The 20,205-nt window shown below is 32.8% G+C and overlaps 1 protein-coding gene across 3 annotated transcripts in view; it reads right to left on the bottom strand.

The window, feature by feature from the left end:
• Positions 1–20,205, bottom strand: part of LOC134725572 (unconventional myosin-XV-like) — a 132,001-nt gene that overhangs the window by 32,178 nt on the left and 79,618 nt on the right. For all 3 annotated transcript variants that reach the window (XM_063589505.1, XM_063589504.1, XM_063589506.1), the window contains 11 exons: positions 17,914–17,998; positions 16,122–16,202; positions 11,632–11,713; positions 11,066–11,199; positions 10,474–10,575; positions 9,806–9,880; positions 9,390–9,550; positions 8,776–8,945; positions 2,643–2,715; positions 1,382–1,588; positions 164–866 (listed from right to left, as the gene is read on the bottom strand). In XM_063589505.1, the coding sequence (XP_063445575.1) occupies positions 164–866; positions 1,382–1,588; positions 2,643–2,715; positions 8,776–8,945; positions 9,390–9,550; positions 9,806–9,880; positions 10,474–10,575; positions 11,066–11,199; positions 11,632–11,713; positions 16,122–16,202; positions 17,914–17,998 (1,873 nt within the window). The remainder of the gene's footprint in view (positions 1–163; positions 867–1,381; positions 1,589–2,642; positions 2,716–8,775; positions 8,946–9,389; positions 9,551–9,805; positions 9,881–10,473; positions 10,576–11,065; positions 11,200–11,631; positions 11,714–16,121; positions 16,203–17,913; positions 17,999–20,205) is intronic.

Here is a 20,205-nt window from a genome sequence, read left to right as displayed (position 1 = left end):
TGTCTGAATTTCTCATCCTCATCCTATGGACTTTGATGGATAGTTGTCTCATTGGCAATCATACCACATCTCCTTATTTTATATTCCTTCAATTACAGCACCTTATAACCTAGCAATAAAGCATCAAACTATGAAACATTAACACAATACTAAATATACCAACCTGTTGCATCCCGGGTCCCGGTATTCCTTTACCACCTCCCTTCATTCTGTTCTCCACAGACCGAGCATCACTCAATGAATCTACATGTTCATCCAATGCACTATTGAACACATCTTCCACCCAATGTGACCAGTCTGATTGTCCTGTAGCATGGGAAATGTCTGATGAAGCAGTCTGGAGCTCTAATGAACGATCTATTTGCTGTTGTTTCTTTGTAATCTTGTCTTGTACTCCAGGCTTTCTTGAGCCTTTGATAACTCCAGTCTTCATGTAACGAGCATTTAGTTTTGAGCTTGGACTGAGAGCATCTTCCATTTGTTTGGTCCCACCATTGGGAATGACACCATTAGTGTATCTATTGTTTAGTTTAGTTTGAGATAGATCAAGTTCTTTCCCTTCAATAATCGGTGAAATATCACCATTTGTAAATCCATTTGTCACACCATTGGGTGATGGAGGGTTTGGAGCCTTTCGTTTTATGTATCGTAGGTTCAATTTACTCTCTGATAGACCATCAAGAGCAATATCGGTTGGCCTCTGGTTTAAAACACTTGTCATTGAGAATTCTATTCCATCAGTGTCTTTTGTTTCTTTACTTCTCGGAGAGAAAGTTCTCTCTTCAAGTCTTTTAGACACAACTTTGAAAGGATCTGGCAAACGACCAGGCAAAACCATATATCTGGGGGCATCTGTATTGTGTGGTCTGAAAAAACAAAGCACATAGAATTAAACTGTGAAAACATGTAAACATTCTTGTAAAAATGTGTCAGTTTACAAGCAATTAGGCAGATATCACCAAGAAGTACCATATGTAGTATGATTGTTTCCTGGCCAGAAATGACTTGTTTATATAATGTAGATGCATGATACTAATTTTATGCATTTGCAACACTTACAAATTTTAAGAATTTCTAAATAACACATGAGCATGATTAGTGGAGCTATAGTTTCATTGCACTCCATTTATAGAAAGGGGAAATACTAACATCCTGTTTAATTTTTTTATTTATAAATGAGTCAATATGGCATAAAAGAGGGAACAAAAATCACTCTTATTCAACTTTTTTACTTGCCTATCTGAATGTTATACTTATTGTGAACTCTGAAAACTGATTTGATTTGGATCTCTTAACAAGACAGATAAAACTCAGAAATGCATATATTAACCTACTAGTCTAGTTTTACAATCTCTTGTCTAACTTCAGTTACTTTACTTACGTATCTCTATAAGCTCTCCTTGTAGATTGTGATGGTTCCTTCGTTCTATCTGAGGAAACCAGATTGTAAGACTTGCAGACAGGGAATCCTGGGGGAATCTCCATTTCACTTAAAAGGTCAAGGACATACTCATATCCCATCAACTCATAATAATCCACATCCTCTTGTAGCTGTAAAGTCCAACCAAAGCTATTCTCTTTTAATCCTCTGAAATTGGAGGTATTTATTAGAAATTCCAAAAGTTACATATCAATAAATCCCGCCAATATCTAATTCATAAGTTTATGTCAACTTATTTTAGCACCAGTATCAAGCAAAGCCATATTTGAGGTGATTTATTATCACATAATTTCTCTACTTTTGAAAGTTAGATTATGAATTCCAACTGAAAATCAGATTTTATACAGCGAAAAAAACTGAAAATCAAAGCTAGGACATAAATAGGCTCAACTTCAGAGTTCTATGAAAAAACTACATTAAAGTCTTACTTGAAATATCAAACTAGTAACATGAGCTACTATCCCTTCTTCTTACATTATAAATATAACTTAGATAACTCTCAAGGTTGTTGACAGTATACATAGACAAAAACAAAGGATAAAAATTCTATTTAAATTTCAAACAGATAACAAATTTGGTCGTATATTTCCTAAGGACAGACTGGTTTGATATCTCTGTTGTTCTCAGAAAAGTAAAGAATATGTTTCACAGGTGGCTATATATCACCTCTGGGATATGAAACAAATGGATTCATTATAAAAACCATTGCATTTATATTTTATCTAAATGTTTATTTTCAATTACAATGTACCACAAAATAATTTATTACACTTTTTATTTTCTCAGGAAATGAAATTACAGAAAATGTTATGAAAAAAATCCAGATTTTTGTTACCTTTTAAAACAATTAAGATTTTTATCATTAATTTGTATTCAATTTCATTCAAAAAATGAATCAATTAAAGTACAAGTATATATAATAACTCACCATAATAGACTGAAGGCACTTTTATGCATTTACCTTTTAAAATAGTTGTTTAAATAATCCAATAAAGTCCAAATTTTCTAAAACACTGTCTGTTGTTATTTACATAAAGTAAACAAATCAATAAATATTCCTTTTCACCAGTTATATTAAGAAGTAATTGCTATTTTATTAAATTTATCTACTGATGTGATTATTTTTAAGGGCTGGCCTTACTGATAAGTGATATATCACAGACACAAACAAAACCATACCTTGGGGGTAATTGTTAAATACCTTGTATTCAGTAAGTGACTTGTAAACAACTCAGCAGTTGTCCAGGATTCTACTGGACCTATCATCTTCCTTCCTGAAATAAAAAGATAGTTATCTGAGCATTATTTTCATCATTATCCATCATTTTTTTTATTCTTTAGTCTAGTCTATAATTTTGGATGTGAACTGAGTCAGATATTCTTTGCTTCTTTTTCTTTTGATTGTTTTGTTGGTATTTTTAATTTTTTTTTGGGGGGAGGTGTTGTTAATGACTGAATTCTTTTAAGGGAGGAGGTATTGTTTATGACTGAATTCTTGTAAGGGGAGAGGTGTTGTTTATGACTGAATTCTTGTAAGGGGGAGGTGTTGTTTATGACTGAATTCTTGTAAGGGGGAGGTGTTGTTTATGACTGAATTCTTGTAAGGGGGAGGTGTTGTTTATGACTGAATTCTTGTAAGGGGGAGGTGTTGTTTATGACTGAATTCTTGTAAGGAGGAGGTATTGTTTATGACTGAATTCTTGTAAGGGGGAGGTGTTGTTTATGACTGAATTCTTGTAAGGGGGAGGTGTTGTTTATGACTGAATTCTTGTAAGGAGGAGGTATTGTTTATGACTGAATTCTTGTAAGGGGGAGGTGTTGTTTATGACTGAATTCTTGTAAGGGGGAGGTGTTGTTTATGACTGAATTCTTGTAAGGGGGAGGTGTTGTTTATGACTGAATTCTTTTAAGGGAGGAGGTATTGTTTATGACTGAATTCTTGTAAGGGGGAGGTGTTGTTTATGACTGAATTCTTGTAAGGGGGAGGTGTTGTTTATGACTGAATTCTTTTAAGGGAGGAGGTATTGTTTATGACTGAATTCTTGTAAGGGGGAGGTGTTGTTTATGACTGAATTCTTTTAAGGGAGGAGGTATTGTTTATGACTGAATTCTTGTAAGGAGGAGGTATTGTTTATGACTGAATTCTTGTAAGGGGGAGGTGTTGTTTATGACTGAATTCTTGTAAGGGGGAGGTGTTGTTTATGACTGAATTCTTGTAAGGGAGAGGTGTTGTTTATGACTGAATTCTTGTAAGGGGGAGGTGTTGTTTATGACTGAATTCTTGTAAGGGGGAGGTGTTGTTTATGACTGAATTCTTTTAAGGGAGGAGGTATTGTTTATGACTGAATTCTTGTAAGGGGGAGGTGTTGTTTATGACTGAATTCTTTTAAGGGAGGAGGTATTGTTTATGACTGAATTCTTTTAAGGGGAGAGGTGTTGTTTATGACTGAATTCTTGTAAGGGGGAGGTGTTGTTTATGACTGAATTCTTGTAAGGGGGAGGTGTTGTTTATGACTGAATTCTTGTAAGGGGGAGGTGTTGTTTATGACTGAATTCTTTTAAGGGAGGAGGTATTGTTTATGACTGAATTCTTGTAAGGGGGAGGTGTTGTTTATGACTGAATTCTTTTAAGGGAGGAGGTATTGTTTATGACTGAATTCTTTTAAGGGGAGAGGTGTTGTTTATGACTGAATTCTTGTAAGGGGGAGGTGTTGTTTATGACTGAATTCTTTTAAGGGAGGAGGTATTGTTTATGACTGAATTCTTTTAAGGGAGGAGGTATTGTTTATGACTGAATTCTTGTAAGGGGGAGGTATTGTTTATGACTGAATTCTTTTAAGGGGAGAGGTGTTGTTTATGACTGAATTCTTGTAAGGGGGAGGTATTGTTTATGACTGAATTCTTTTAAGGGGAGAGGTGTTGTTTATGACTGAATTCTTGTAAGGGGGAGGTGTTGTTTATGACTGAATTCTTTTAAGGGAGGAGGTATTGTTTATGACTGAATTCTTTTAAGGGAGGAGGTATTGTTTATGACTGAATTCTTGTAAGGGGGAGGTATTGTTTATGACTGAATTCTTTTAAGGGGAGAGGTGTTGTTTATGACTGAATTCTTGTAAGGGGGAGGTGTTGTTTATGACTGAATTCTTTTAAGGGAGGAGGTATTGTTTATGACTGAATTCTTTTAAGGGAGGAGGTATTGTTTATGACTGAATTCTTTTAAGGGGAGAGGTGTTGTTTATGACTGAATTCTTGTAAGGGGAGAGGTGTTGTTTATGACTGAATTCTTGTAAGGGGGAGGTATTGTTTATGACTGAATTCTTTTAAGGGAGGAGGTATTGTTTATGACTGAATTCTTGTAAGGGGGAGGTGTTGTTAATGACTGAATTCTTTTAAGGGAGGAGGTATTGTTTATGACTGAATTCTTGTAAGGGGAGAGGTGTTGTTTATGACTGAATTCTTGTAAGGGGGAGGTATTGTTTATGACTGAATTCTTTTAAGGGAGGAGGTATTGTTTATGACTGAATTCTTTTAAGGGGAGAGGTGTTGTTTATGACTGAATTCTTGTAAGGGGGAGGTGTTGTTTATGACTGAATTCTTGTAAGGGGGAGGTGTTGTTTATGACTGAATTCTTGTAAGGGGGAGGTGTTGTTTATGACTGAATTCTTTTAAGGGAGGAGGTATTGTTTATGACTGAATTCTTGTAAGGGGGAGGTGTTGTTTATGACTGAATTCTTTTAAGGGAGGAGGTATTGTTTATGACTGAATTCTTTTAAGGGGAGAGGTGTTGTTTATGACTGAATTCTTGTAAGGGGGAGGTGTTGTTTATGACTGAATTCTTTTAAGGGAGGAGGTATTGTTTATGACTGAATTCTTTTAAGGGAGGAGGTATTGTTTATGACTGAATTCTTGTAAGGGGGAGGTATTGTTTATGACTGAATTCTTTTAAGGGGAGAGGTGTTGTTTATGACTGAATTCTTGTAAGGGGGAGGTATTGTTTATGACTGAATTCTTTTAAGGGGAGAGGTGTTGTTTATGACTGAATTCTTGTAAGGGGGAGGTGTTGTTTATGACTGAATTCTTTTAAGGGAGGAGGTATTGTTTATGACTGAATTCTTTTAAGGGAGGAGGTATTGTTTATGACTGAATTCTTGTAAGGGGGAGGTATTGTTTATGACTGAATTCTTTTAAGGGGAGAGGTGTTGTTTATGACTGAATTCTTGTAAGGGGGAGGTGTTGTTTATGACTGAATTCTTGTAAGGGGGAGGTGTTGTTTATGACTGAATTCTTGTAAGGGGGAGGTGTTGTTTATGACTGAATTCTTGTAAGGGGGAGGTATTGTTTATGACTGAATTCTTGTAAGGGGGAGGTGTTGTTTATGACTGAATTCTTTTAAGGGAGGAGGTATTGTTTATGACTGAATTCTTGTAAGGGGGAGGTGTTGTTTATGACTGAATTCTTGTAAGGGGGAGGTGTTGTTTATGACTGAATTCTTGTAAGGGGGAGGTATTGTTTATGACTGAATTCTTTTAAGGGAGGAGGTATTGTTTATGACTGAATTCTTGTAAGGGGGAGGTGTTGTTTATGACTGAATTCTTGTAAGGGGGAGGTGTTGTTTATGACTGAATTCTTGTAAGGGAGAGGTGTTGTTTATGACTGAATTCTTGTAAGGGGGAGGTGTTGTTAATGACTGAATTCTTTTAAGGGAGGAGGTATTGTTTATGACTGAATTCTTGTAAGGGGGAGGTGTTGTTTATGACTGAATTCTTGTAAGGGGGAGGTGTTGTTTATGACTGAATTCTTGTAAGGGGGAGGTGTTGTTTATGACTGAATTCTTGTAAGGGGGAGGTGTTGTTTATGACTGAATTCTTGTAAGGGGGAGGTATTGTTTATGACTGAATTCTTTTAAGGGAGGAGGTATTGTTTATGACTGAATTCTTGTAAGGGGGAGGTGTTGTTTATGACTGAATTCTTGTAAGGGGGAGGTGTTGTTTATGACTGAATTCTTGTAAGGGAGAGGTGTTGTTTATGACTGAATTCTTGTAAGGGGGAGGTGTTGTTAATGACTGAATTCTTTTAAGGGAGGAGGTATTGTTTATGACTGAATTCTTGTAAGGGGGAGGTGTTGTTTATGACTGAATTCTTGTAAGGGGGAGGTGTTGTTTATGACTGAATTCTTGTAAGGGGAGAGGTGTTGTTTATGACTGAATTCTTGTAAGGGGGAGGTGTTGTTAATGACTGAATTCTTTTAAGGGAGGAGGTATTGTTTATGACTGAATTCTTGTAAGGGGGAGGTGTTGTTTATGACTGAATTCTTGTAAGGGGGAGGTGTTGTTTATGACTGAATTCTTGTAAGGGGAGAGGTGTTGTTTATGACTGAATTCTTGTAAGGGGGAGGTGTTGTTTATGACTGAATTCTTGTAAGGGGGAGGTGTTGTTTATGACTGAATTCTTGTAAGGGGGAGGTATTGTTTATGACTGAATTCTTGTAAGGGGGAGGTGTTGTTTATGACTGAATTCTTGTAAGGGGGAGGTGTTGTTTATGACTGAATTCTTGTAAGGGGGAGGTGTTGTTTATGACTGAATTCTTGTAAGGGGGAGGTGTTGTTTATGACTGAATTCTTGTAAGGGGGAGGTGTTGTTTATGACTGAATTCTTGTAAGGGGGAGGTATTGTTTATGACTGAATTCTTTTAAGGGAGGAGGTATTGTTTATGACTGAATTCTTGTAAGGGGGAGGTGTTGTTAATGACTGAATTCTTTTAAGGGAGGAGGTATTGTTTATGACTGAATTCTTGTAAGGGGGAGGTGTTGTTTATGACTGAATTCTTTTAAGGGAGGAGGTATTGTTTATGACTGAATTCTTGTAAGGGGGAGGTGTTGTTTATGACTGAATTCTTTTAAGGGGGAGGTATTGTTTATGACTGAATTCTTTTAAGGGGAGAGGTGTTGTTAATGACTGAATTCTTTTTAGTGGGGGTGGGGGGTTTATGACTGAATTCAAACAATCAATTTGACTGTCTTATACCTTTTGACAGCTATTCCTTTGACTTGAAAAACTGATTTTTTATTCAAAGTTTTTCAAAGATACATTCTATGGTTCTTTTTCAGCAAAATAACTGTCTTTTTACAAAAACATTTAATCAAGCAATACCATATAAACCCTTTTGTTCAAAACACACTTGTATATACGACTAATCTTGAATATGTACGTCATAGGGACATACCTTTACAGCATTTCTCGTTTTCAGTAACAGAGAAGGACATGCAGAATTTGTTTAAATTAATGACATAAATGGCTATAAACTTTGTAAAGTTATCTAAGTGGCATATTGAATCATCATAAAATAATTAATTAGAGGCATGATTTTACATATGCCCCAACAACTGTTTACCAGACAAAACTATCCTACTGAAATTAACGTCATGTAACTTTTTCTGGTTAATCAGTGAAAAACGACATGTTGTAGTAATGTTCTGTAGATATTGAAACATTTAAAATATGTCAGTATAAAAATATATAAAAAACTTAAATGCATGTAACTCTATGAAGTTATTGCTCTGTAAGATGTTAAATGTATTTATAGCAGTAATAAAATAGAAATTTCTAAAACATTAAGGATTTTAGTATTTGGACGTGTAGGAAGTTCGGAACACTAAAATTCATTTTCCGTATGTAGTTTTTGCTCATTAATCGGTTAACGCTACTAGTTACAGTTACAAACGGGATATTTTGGAATCATTAAAGATATGAACTAGATATATCTGAACCATAACAGATATTTAAGTAAGGAAATGAGGAATATAAAATTCTGATTTCATGAACACCTAAGGAACCTCAAAATATGTTTTTAGTCAGGTAAAGTATAGATTTAAAATCAACTGGAACTAAAGATTGGTTTGAATTATTCATGTATGTTAAACGAATATGTTGTAGACACTAAAAGTTCTACAAACACTATGAAAATGCATTTAATTTTGTTTATTCCAACAATAATCACTCATGCAAGATATGTATGTTCAAAGAAAATAAACAAAGACCATTAATAACGTAGGTATCTTTACCGTATATTTATTCCTCACCGTTACTTTTTGGAAGTTGAAAATAAATGGAACAGAATGGTTTCTTTTAGCATGGCTCAACTTATGCACTGTACCGCTCCCAAAGGCTGTTAAGGGTATTTCAGACTGACCAGATATGAACAGGTCAATTTAAAATCAAATTTGGTGGTATTGCATTTAGAGGAGCAGGTAAATTTAAAAGGACTGGCCAGCCTAATGCCAGTTTTTAAGATGACCACTGTAAAGTGGTATGGACTAACAAAAGTTCACACTTACCATCAGCAAAGCGTACAGGTAAAGCCATGTTACTTTGTTGTTGAATAGCTCGCCATTCCAACAAACATGGAGGATATACTCTACACAGCTGAGCTTCAATCATGGCACACTGTAAGGCTTTGTGTTGACAAATAATCTTGTACCGGTTATAACCAATATCTGACACAAATCTGAAGAAAATAATCACAAATTTACACAGCTGTCTTCAATATAGTGAGCAGTTGTTTTGTCTGTCAGTTTTGCAAAGACCTGGTCACCAGATTTGTAATATAGATAAAATGGTTTATTGTTAAGATGACCCTACATTTTTACTCTTTTATTTCTCAAAATCTTCTTCAACAGACAGGTGGCCATACATTATGTCAAGATGTCAAGCTCTAGATAACTTTTCAATTAGATTTTATATAGGTACATGAGATTCTCATCAAAACTTCAGTAATAAACAATAAAATTGAGAATGGAAATGTGAACAAGCTCAGTGAAAATGGACATCATACTTAACTCCAAAACTCATAAATAAACTAAAATTAAAAAATTATACAAGAATTATAAAGGCCATAGACCCCTGACTTGGGATAAGTGCAAAAAAAGTCTTTGACATAACACAAACTTACTTGAGTAGATATTTGAATATTTTATCACTACATGGGAAGGCACTCAGACATGCAGCCATTAATGTCCATCCTCTCTCCAATGCTGTCACTTTCTGATTATTCCATATCTGGTTGGCAATCTGGCTGTATATTTCATCTCTTATTGATTCATTTTGTAGACCCTGAAATGTTCAGTTATATGTCAATGTATAGAACTCTTAAATTTACTCATTTATGCTAACTGAAAGAAACTGTACATGTACAATATGAAAGTAAAACTTAATAAATTGTTTTTAATGGAAAACTGACAACTATGTTCTATTCTTCACTTATTGATGCTTTCAAATTCTTTTTGGGAACAAAAATTCTTCAAAAATCTGATCTTAAAATCCTTAATTTTTTATTTGTAGTGATAGACGTTACTTCAAAATACATACCATTTGTACAATATAATCAGCCATTGCTTTTTCTTTTTTGGCACTTAATGTCTGGTCATTCATCAATCTCAGGATCTACAAAATAATCAATGGACTATTTCTATCATGAATGAAATGTAGGTCATAGTGACCCATTTTGCTGAATAGCATTGTAATTCATTGCTATATTGCCAAAAGTTTCTGAGAAATCCATATACAGCATTATTGTACCTCAAAATAATTCAGTCATTCATACTGATTTGAAAGTAGATAATGAAGACAAGTTACGGCTATGAACTCAAAAGCGTGTTCAATGTATCGTATGCTTTTCTTGGAGTCAATGATATACACAGAGACGTCAGCAAGTGTGGACATTGCAGGCCTAATGTTACATAAAATGGTGCTAAAAAATTAACAAAATAGAGAGTATAAAATATACTTTTTTTCAATTTCTTTATATAGATTATTTAGACCGTTGGTTTTCCACTTGTAATTTTGGGGCCCTAAATAGGTTGTTGTTCGGTGTGAGCCAAGGCTCAGAGTTGAAGACTGTACCTTGATCTATAATGGTTTACTTAATTGTTACTTGGATGGAGAGTTGTCTCATTGGCACACATACCACATCTTCCTATACCTGAACTGAAACAAAAAACTAATTCACAACACATAGGATGAAAAAATAATCATACCAGTTTGAAAGTAGAGACAGCTTGTCTGGAGTTATCTTCTCCTGTTACATAGGTTGTCAATGAAGATTTTACGGGTTCAAAAGTCACACCCCAGTTTGGATCCTGAAAAAATATTCTAGCATTAAGTAAACTTTCTTCATGTTTAATTTTTTTGTTAACCACAAATAGAAGTTGAATATAAAAATTCTTTCAGGTCTAAATATAAACATCTGAGAACATTATCTACAAATCTGTCAATACAATTATCTGAGGTTTATATGATGGAGACATGTAAGGAGATAAATACAATATTTTATGGATCGAATAGATGATTGGGACTAAATTAAAGTATAAGATCATTATCTTAACTGTTAATAGTCAAACTGGAGTCTTAACAGGAAAAGGGAATGTCCATTGTTTACATATAGTACATTTCTGATTTACTCATGATAATCTAATCAAATGTTTTTAAAAGTCAGAAAAACAATAAGAAAAAAGCAAAATTTTAGTAAATCACTTTACTAGCTAGAGGAACTAGTTAGATTTGATATTAATATTTTATCTATGTTGACCATTACAAAAAGTCATTGTGGTTCACCTCAAAGTAATTTACCTTAAAGTAGACATTTGTAAATTTGCTGAATGGATGAGCATTAATATCCTCTGGTAGGTTATACTTCATGTCCAATGGTGCCACATGACCATCAATAACAACAATCTGTCGGTCACTATGGATACACTGCCATTCTAAAGGTTGGAAAAAAGAAAAGTTGCACATAGAATATTTTTTAATTTATTTACATAATCGTTTTACAAATTAGGCTACAAATGTTTGGAAGTAAAAAATAATCTTACATGGTACTACTTCATAAGGGCTGTTCCAGAAAATACTATGTCCCCCCCCCCCTTTGCATTTTGGTATTTCAAATACAACCACCCACATAATATTTAAAAAAATTGCCTTCCCTGGGGGGGGGGGACATAATATTTTCTGGAACAGCCCTAAACGAATGAAGCCCATTTTTCTCTATAATTAAAATTGCAGTTAAGTGCACCAGTTATCTGTGGGATTTGAGTTCCTCAGTGTTGACATGCTAATGAAACAGAAGTTTAACTTCTCAGCCTTTAAGGGCCCCACATGTTTACTTGAGTTGAAGTCGTATTATGTTGATGACTTACCATCTAGCTTGTTGTAGACAAAGGCCAGCTGACCAGGAATATCAAGGTTTGCTATCAGAGCCATAGCTCTGGCCTTCTTTTCCTGAAAACATAACAAAAGACATTTCTAATATTGGGTTTTCTGCTTTCTTTGTATTGTTTCATGCTACACATGTATATCTATTCTATAAATTTACATGGATGTCAAAATCAAACTTTTGTTTATGGAACTTCATCCAAGTTTTCCTTATAATTAAGATAGATATTATGAACCATGCATTCTTTTTCATGTTTATTAGAATGTAGTCAAACAAACTCTTCTAAACCCAACATTCAGATTCAGAATCAACATTTGATATGTTTAATCAACTTCATTCACAGTTAGCTGATATCATATGCATTAATTCTTACCTGAAGGCCACCTAATCAGTTTTAACTTATATAGAATTTAATATCTTTCCACAAACTGTATTATAATATTCTTCTTATAGCAGATGAATTAGAAATCTTTGTTATGTAAATTGAATTCAAGGTCAAAATTGTACATTTCGGTGCATAAGTAGGTAATACATTTGTTTACTTCCTACATTCAACTTTAAGTTTTGATTTCAGAAAGGATCACACCTTAAAAAGAACATGTTTCAATTTTTGGGCTACTGTACAGGTTGTTAACATAAAGTTTAAAAATAAACTCAAATTACAATTTTTTTATAAGAATAACACATCAAGTATAAACTGCATACTTATTTCAAAGATAATCATAAATTTCATAACTCTCTTATACAAAATACATGAAAATAATTTCGCAACAAAATTGGATAGAACAATATCTAATAGCAGTGGGTAAAGGTATTACAATGAGGGGGGATAGGACCTTTATCGGGATTCCAGGATTGAGTGTTTTTAAGCTCGGGATTTTGGGATTGACCCTTTCGGGATCCGGGAATTCTTGTTTTCGAAATGTCGGGATTTACTTTATTTAAATTTGGGACCTCAGGATTTCGTGTTTTTAAGCCCGGGATTTCAGGATCAGGACCCCTCATATCCCCTCTCTACAATCAATATGAAACAGGAAAAAACTGTCCATTTTTGCATAGATTTGAGTGTGAATTACACAACCTTAAACTGACTCTCCAGTATCAGTATCTAAATTGTACTTTATATAATATACGAAATAACAATATCTTTTCTGGTGAGTGAAACAATGTATAAAAAATGTTTTATCCTTTGATCTTGTGATCTTCATATCAAATCTGAGGTGTTGATGCAGAGCATGTCCCCCCTGGGAAGGTTAATGACAGGTAACTACAAACATATTTAACCTTTCGTGCCCTGCCCATCTCAGGTATTTTTAAGATCTAATGATCTTTTCTATTTACTGTGTAGGTCAACAATTCACAAAGATTAAGATACAAATTAGACGCGTTAACATTTTTATCTTAATTTCTTGTTTTCAATGTGAAAAAAGGAAGATTTAGGGGCAGGCATAAATGGTGAAAATTATTTTTATTACTTTTAAAATAATTGTAATTGGTGAAATACAGGTCTTGATTAAGACAGGCATATGATATATATTCATTAATCTTTTGCTTTTTTGACTATGTAATATTAAATCAACTTTGAGTGTTTCTTTTTTGAATAAATCAAGGTGTTAAATGCAAGTAAATTTAAATTAAGTTTTTACTGTATCAGCCATTTGTTAACATTGCCTTCCTGGAAAATTTATATTACATTTGTTTGGAAAAAACGAAAGTTCTTTAAAATGCTAATTCATATCTTCTCTACTATATAGGCTAAGTTTATTAAGTTATATCCTAGAAGTATATGTTTATTTCTTGTGCAAGATCCCAATAAGAAACTGGTTTTTTTTTTCAGCAATGACTATGGAAGCTTAATAACAGAACGCTCTACTTGGAAGCTTCAAATCAGGATTGTAAAAGAATAAATTTTGGTTAAAAATATAATAAATAAAGTTCTCTTTAAAACTATAATTACTATATAAGTATACATACATAAACAACAAACCAAATATGTTACTTCCTAGTAAGCTAATATTGTAATTATATACCAAATATTTATGGCTTAAAAAAGTAATATAATCCCAAATTGAAACTAATATTTTACAATCCAGGGAGAACTGGTGACATTTCTGAGATTAAAAAGATGGATCATGAATACTTGAAAAAAACTAATATTGACCTTAATTAGAACTTTGACCTTATAGTATAATAAATTTATGCAACTGTATCTAAATATATTGAATCATTTAAAAATAGAAGACTCATGAATGATTTCTTGATTGGCCACACATGACAGATATATGTATTATAAACAAGTATACCTGTTAAAATGATTGACAGATTGGTCATTACTTGATGTAATTAATGTCTTTATATGACCAACTGACAGACTTATTTCAATATATCTATTGTAACCTACTGTATCTTCATGTACAAATAAATACCACCTTTTTTTGTTATGATTGTTTTTTTCAGAGTATGATTCTGGTCCAGTATATTTTAGTTGAGTTTGGGATGGGCAGGTGGGAGGGACGCTAAGATTATTTAGGGACCATTGTTGTGGCTTAATTACAGGTGAGCATTTAGAAAAGCCTGCTCCCCCTGTATGCCGCCTAAGATAAGCACAAAAAAATAATTCATAACTAAAATCACAGTCATTTTTTAGTCAAAATATTGTTCTCCAACTTCTTATTCCCAGGAGCCCCCCTTAACATCAAAACTGGATCCACGCCTGGGATATTAAGGGAAACATTAAATTCTACATGTAACTTATTTCACCATCTTTTTGTAAAACTTCAAACACTTTTATCTAAGCTCAAATATTATAGAAGTATTTCAATTGAACTTTAAGCAACATTTTTAATCAATAAATAATATTATAAAACAAGCACTTTATACAATACATGCAAAACCATTAATTTTCTTCACAAAATATAAGAGCTTTTAATACTTCAATATTGTATTCTGACATCTCTAAATCAATAAAAACAAATAACTATGCAAAGATTAAACTGCAGGGTCAATTGATTTTTCGCAAAAATCTATAAGAACGAAAAAAAAAAAAAAATACCAGTTAAATCTCTCCACATTACTTGAGTACTAAAATAAAGGCTATATAAAGTACTTTGTTGACACAGGGGTTTCTCTAGCTGGTGAAGCGCTGTCTGAACACTTAAATGTATCATTATGAATTCAAACTATGGGTGTTTGCAAAAATAGTAATCACACATGAACACAATTGGGATTTAAAATAGTCCTTCAGGGTAGCTGGAATATGAAAAAGTAATTCTGGGTAGCAAGATATGAAAAAGTCATTTTAAGTAGCTGGGATATGATAAAATAGTCCCTAGGGAGCTAGGATATGATAAAAATAGTCCTTAGGGAGCTGGGATATGATAAAAATAGTCCTTAGTGAGATCAGGGATATGATAAAATAGTCCTTAAGGAGATGGGATATGATAAAACAGTCCTTAGGGAGATGGAATATGATAAAACAGTCCTTAGGGAGATGGGATATGATAAAACTAGTCCTTAGTGAGATCAGGGATATGATAAAATAGTCCTTAAGGAGATGGGATATGATAAAACAGTCCTTAGGGAGCTGGGATATGATAAAACAGTCCTTAGGGAGATGGGATATGATAAAACAGTCCTTAGGGAGATGGGATATGATAAAACAGTCCTTAGGGAGATGGGATATGATAAAACAGTCCTTAGGGAGATGGGATATGATAAAACAGTCCTTAGGGAGATGGGATATGATAAAACAGTCCTTAGGGAGATGGGATATGATAAAATGATTAAGGGAACATCCCTCAACTGTTGATATGAACCTTTGCTGAGGAATCTTTTTATCCCTCATGCTGAATGCATTGATACATACAACAAAATATGATTATGGATGATTTATCCAATATCCATTTTTGGATGATTCTATTTTCTATTCAATGTAAGACTGAAAATTTCTCTTATGAATATTGGACTGATATACTTTCAATGTTTTACAACAATTAATTAGCTGACCTTAAACCTTTAAATAATAACTTACAGAAAAATTAATATTAATTATAAGTGTATCATTGTTGTATATATCATATATGACTCACAAAATAGATGGAATATAGAAATTTTCTGCTTAAGGGATTACTTAAATAAATGGTCAGAAATGCTATTAAATAGAGGTAATAAATAACATTGTATAGTCCATTTCTCTCAGAAACTGTAAAATAATTTGAACTTGATTTGATTTGGCTTTTGTAATCCATTAGAACAGTTGTATGTAATTTGTATTTATGAGTGTATCCTCTTGAACTTTCATGAGTACACTACATATCCCTTACAGAGATGCTGACATTATTAAGACTATATAAAGGATCTTAAAATATCATTTTAGTACCTTATGGTTTAATGTCGACCTACTTCTCCCTTTCACATGAAAAAAATATATATGTCACACGGTAATCAATATCAAAATTAAAATGAACTGAATACCTTTTCTTCTCTTTCCCTTCTGATCTCTTGTTCTTTTCTTTCTTTTTCTTCCCTTTCTCTTTCGAACTTGTCTCTCAGGTCCTGTAAAAAGTAAAATTTAATTTCTGCTGCACATGACGAGGCCTCACTAGAAGCATAATCAGGATCCATTTCAACTGAATCAAATGTAGACAAAGTCATCTTTTAGGATAATAATTTATTCAGAGTCAGCTATAATATCCGTATCTATTTCAATATAACCACAAATAATCCCTTCCTGGTTCTAGAGTTCGTAGATAAAAAATCTTTAACCAAAAATTGTCTCAAGAAGTCCAAAACTCCATATGTAAACATGACCATGTGTACTGGTCATCCATCATAAATGTTGGAATTTTCATCTATCATAACACCTTGGAGAAAAACAGATCAGAAACCCAGACAAAACAAAATCAAATCAATGAAGCAGAACAGTTTGTCAATCAAATAGTACATATGTAATGATTGACAACCAATTATATCATAACTGATCATAACTATTTACATATTATATATTATGATTGATTAGGATGATTTTTATCAATGAAAGACCAATTATTTTTAATTTTTATGTTCAATTTGTAAAAATGTTGATTTAGGTATAAATATTGACAATTTGTGGGCAATATCATCAATGTGGATAGGTTAGGCTAGGGTGTATGAAGATATAGTGGTATGATAAATTGTTTTATATCATTCTATTAACAAGTCTTTACCCTCGGGTCAACAATGGGTGGAAAGACATCTTCATTTTTAGTGACAAATTTAACAAGACATTGTGGAGTATGATTTATAACACTTCTGTCAAAGGTCTCATGAATTTCCAATTAAAGAGCTGTAAGAATATTCATAAAGATGTAGAGTTAATTTATTTCTGTTTTGACAAAAAGATAAACATTATTGTGGTGAAATTTCAGATAAATTAAAACATACCTGGTTTGTAAAAAGTTATTTCATAAAATTATTGCTGTATTCAAATTATATATTGTTACTTATTAAATTCAGCTTATATTCCATACTCATGTTTTCCCTAGGCAGTATAAATAGTTACTGCAAGTGTAAATTAAAAAAATATTGCTTTATTTAAATGAATGTGGAACATTGTGTCAGTATCAGGTTGCAATAATGAAAAATAGCATTGATAATTTCAGTAGTTTTATTTTCTTTGCACAGTTTGTCATTACATTAGTTAAATCACATATTTTTACAAGTAATCAGAGATTCACAATAGTAAATGCACCCATTTATTACTGAATTTACAGTAGATGGAGGTGTTAAACGTCCTACACAACAACGTATGACTCTTGGTTGTATGAATGACTACGTAGAAAATATTACTTTAAATGTTGTATTTTTTCACATTTACTATAAAGATGTGTAAACACCAACATTAACCTTGCTATAAGGTGTGTGACTCTCAATGAGCTTATGTTTTCTTCGTATTGCAAAACACGGAGCAAACTGTGCAATATTAATCCTTTAAACGTAAATAAGACTAATTTCTATGCTGTTATGTCATAAATAATGTTTACTTAATTCAAATTGAAAACTGTTACTGTTTCTTACAACATAAGGTGAAAGCACATTCTCTTAGCTTAAAATTGAGAATGGAAATGGGGAATATATCAAAGAGACAACATCACGACCAAAGAGCAGATAACAGCCAAAAGTTACCAATGGGTTTTCAACCCAGGAAGAAAATCCTTCACCCAGAGGAATAATGATATATGAAAATGAGTGTACTTATGATACATTATAAAGCCAGAACTAAACTAACCTTTCCGTATCTCCTACGTTGTCTGTACATACGGTACTGCGCCTGGATTCTGACAATTCCATGTTTTACAGCAAGGAATCTCCGTCTGCAAACATAAAAGTGAGTTCCTTCTTAAGGTATAAGTCAAGTAAATATTATCCTCTGGTTATCTGACCGAGTTTCATTTTATTATCGATGTCTTTTATACACATTTATTATGATCCTATCAACTTCATAAGCCTTTTTGTGGAAAGCTTTTTGTGTTTCAGTTTTGTGTCAAAATAAATCAAACATAATGATTTTCTTCTATTGCTTGCCTTACACAGCATCTTGTTATTTAAAATATTGTCCGATTTAAATATCTTGTTATTATAAGTCCCAGCAGAAATGTCACACTCAACTCTCACTATATCATCTCTTTTCAAGCAGTGAATGCAAAAGTCATATTATAAATTCATTTTTCTAAACGCAAAATAAGTAAATAGTTTATACAGAAAGTAGGTCCATTGTTATGCTTATCGTTTAAAAAAAGAGGGAAAACCAATCCTTTTCTATATAAAAAGAAAATCAAATTCCTATAAACAATGAAATCATAAGAAACTGTAGATTCTAATCATTTCCATTCAACTCTAATGAACCATTTTCAAGGGCTATTAGGTTATCGGTGTTTATCAAAATTCTAAACACTAAAAATTTCTTTTAAAACACAAATTAGCACCTAATATAGTTTATTATCTATTTGATTTAGACAATTCATTGCTAATGATATGCTTCTGTCATCTTGACCTAAATATTTGTTACCAAAGTTCACCCTTTCTTGGGCCCCAAAAAACTAAATTGAGAAACTTAAACATCCAATGTAGGGACCTTTACAACAATGTTAAAATTTCCTCTTTTAAACAAATTAATAGTGACTTTTAAATGTTCAATAAGGTAATAAAAGCTACACCACAAGTAATTATCAAGTTGTAAAGTAAGTACAATCACTAACATCTTACAGACATAATAATAACAATTTACTCAATCACATTCTTGATCAAATAGGGAAAGTAAAGGTGATTTCAATATAACTTATTTGATTCAATCTCTCATAAGGTTGGTGCTCCATGGAAATACTGCTGCTTAACTGATTTTATTATCTTCAGTCCTAAGTGATACCCAAAGGTCTAGTCAATTTTAACACAATTTAATTGATTTCCTGTCGAAATTAAGGACAACATGTAAACTAAGTGATTTCTGGACCTCTAGGCCCATGAAACACTTGACAAGAGAGTTTAAAATTGCCAAAATGAGGCTGAACTTAAGTTTGTCCTTAAACATGAACTTTCATGACTGACCTCATCAGTACATTTTAAGTCCATTTGCTCATTTTTGGGAATTTTTCTGATCTCTTCACTAGCTTGCCCTTTGAGGGTCATAGAAAAAAATTCCAACAACTGTTCAAATTAATTTCTTTCAGTCAAGAAATCCTTTGAAATATATCTTTAGACTTCTTGCATAGTATCTATTGTAAAATGATGAAGCAGCTCTTAACCTAAGAAAGCCATTTAAAGCTTAAAATCATAAAAACTTTTAAGAACACCATTGCATTATTTAAACTATAGAAATGGAATCTAAAAACTTAAGAACACCATTGAAAACCTTAAAACTATAGAACACCATTGGAAGCTTAAAATGATAGAACACCATTTGAAGCCAAAACTTAAGAACACAATTTGAAGCTTAATCTATAAAACACCAATTGAAGTAAAACATTATAGAACACATTATGAAACCCAAATTATAGAACACAATATGAAGCCAAAACTATGGAACACAATATGAAGCCAAAAATGATAGAACACCATTTGAAGCCAAAACTTTAGAACACAATTTGAAGCTTAATCTATAAAACACCAATTGAAGTAAAACATTATAGAACACATTATGAAACCCAAATTATAGAACACAATATGAAGCCAAAACTATGGAACACAATATGAAGCCAAAAATGTTAGAACACCATTTGAAGAAAAATGATTGAACACTAATTGAAGCCTTAAACAGAAAATGGTATATAACTTGTCATTAGATCTCACATAGAATTACTATCTAAGTAATCTAGATAGCTCCGCCTTTACAGATCACTTCAGACAAACAACAAATGTCATGGTGCACACAGCTATTGACAGGAGATAACAACTGTTTATCAGTTCCACATCAAAGATAAGTGATCTACCCAGGCTACTTTAGTTTCTTCTATTAATACAACTATTAGTGAAAAAGAGTTAATGTATGCAAAGTGGTTATTTACCCTTTCCAAAGAAATTACTT

The sequence above is a fragment of the Mytilus trossulus genome, chromosome 7 (assembly GCF_036588685.1).
Source record: "Mytilus trossulus isolate FHL-02 chromosome 7, PNRI_Mtr1.1.1.hap1, whole genome shotgun sequence".
Taxonomy (NCBI): Eukaryota; Metazoa; Mollusca; class Bivalvia; order Mytilida; family Mytilidae; genus Mytilus; species Mytilus trossulus.
Note: the sequence above shows the minus strand (reverse complement) of the source record. Positions and strands in the feature narration are given on the sequence as shown.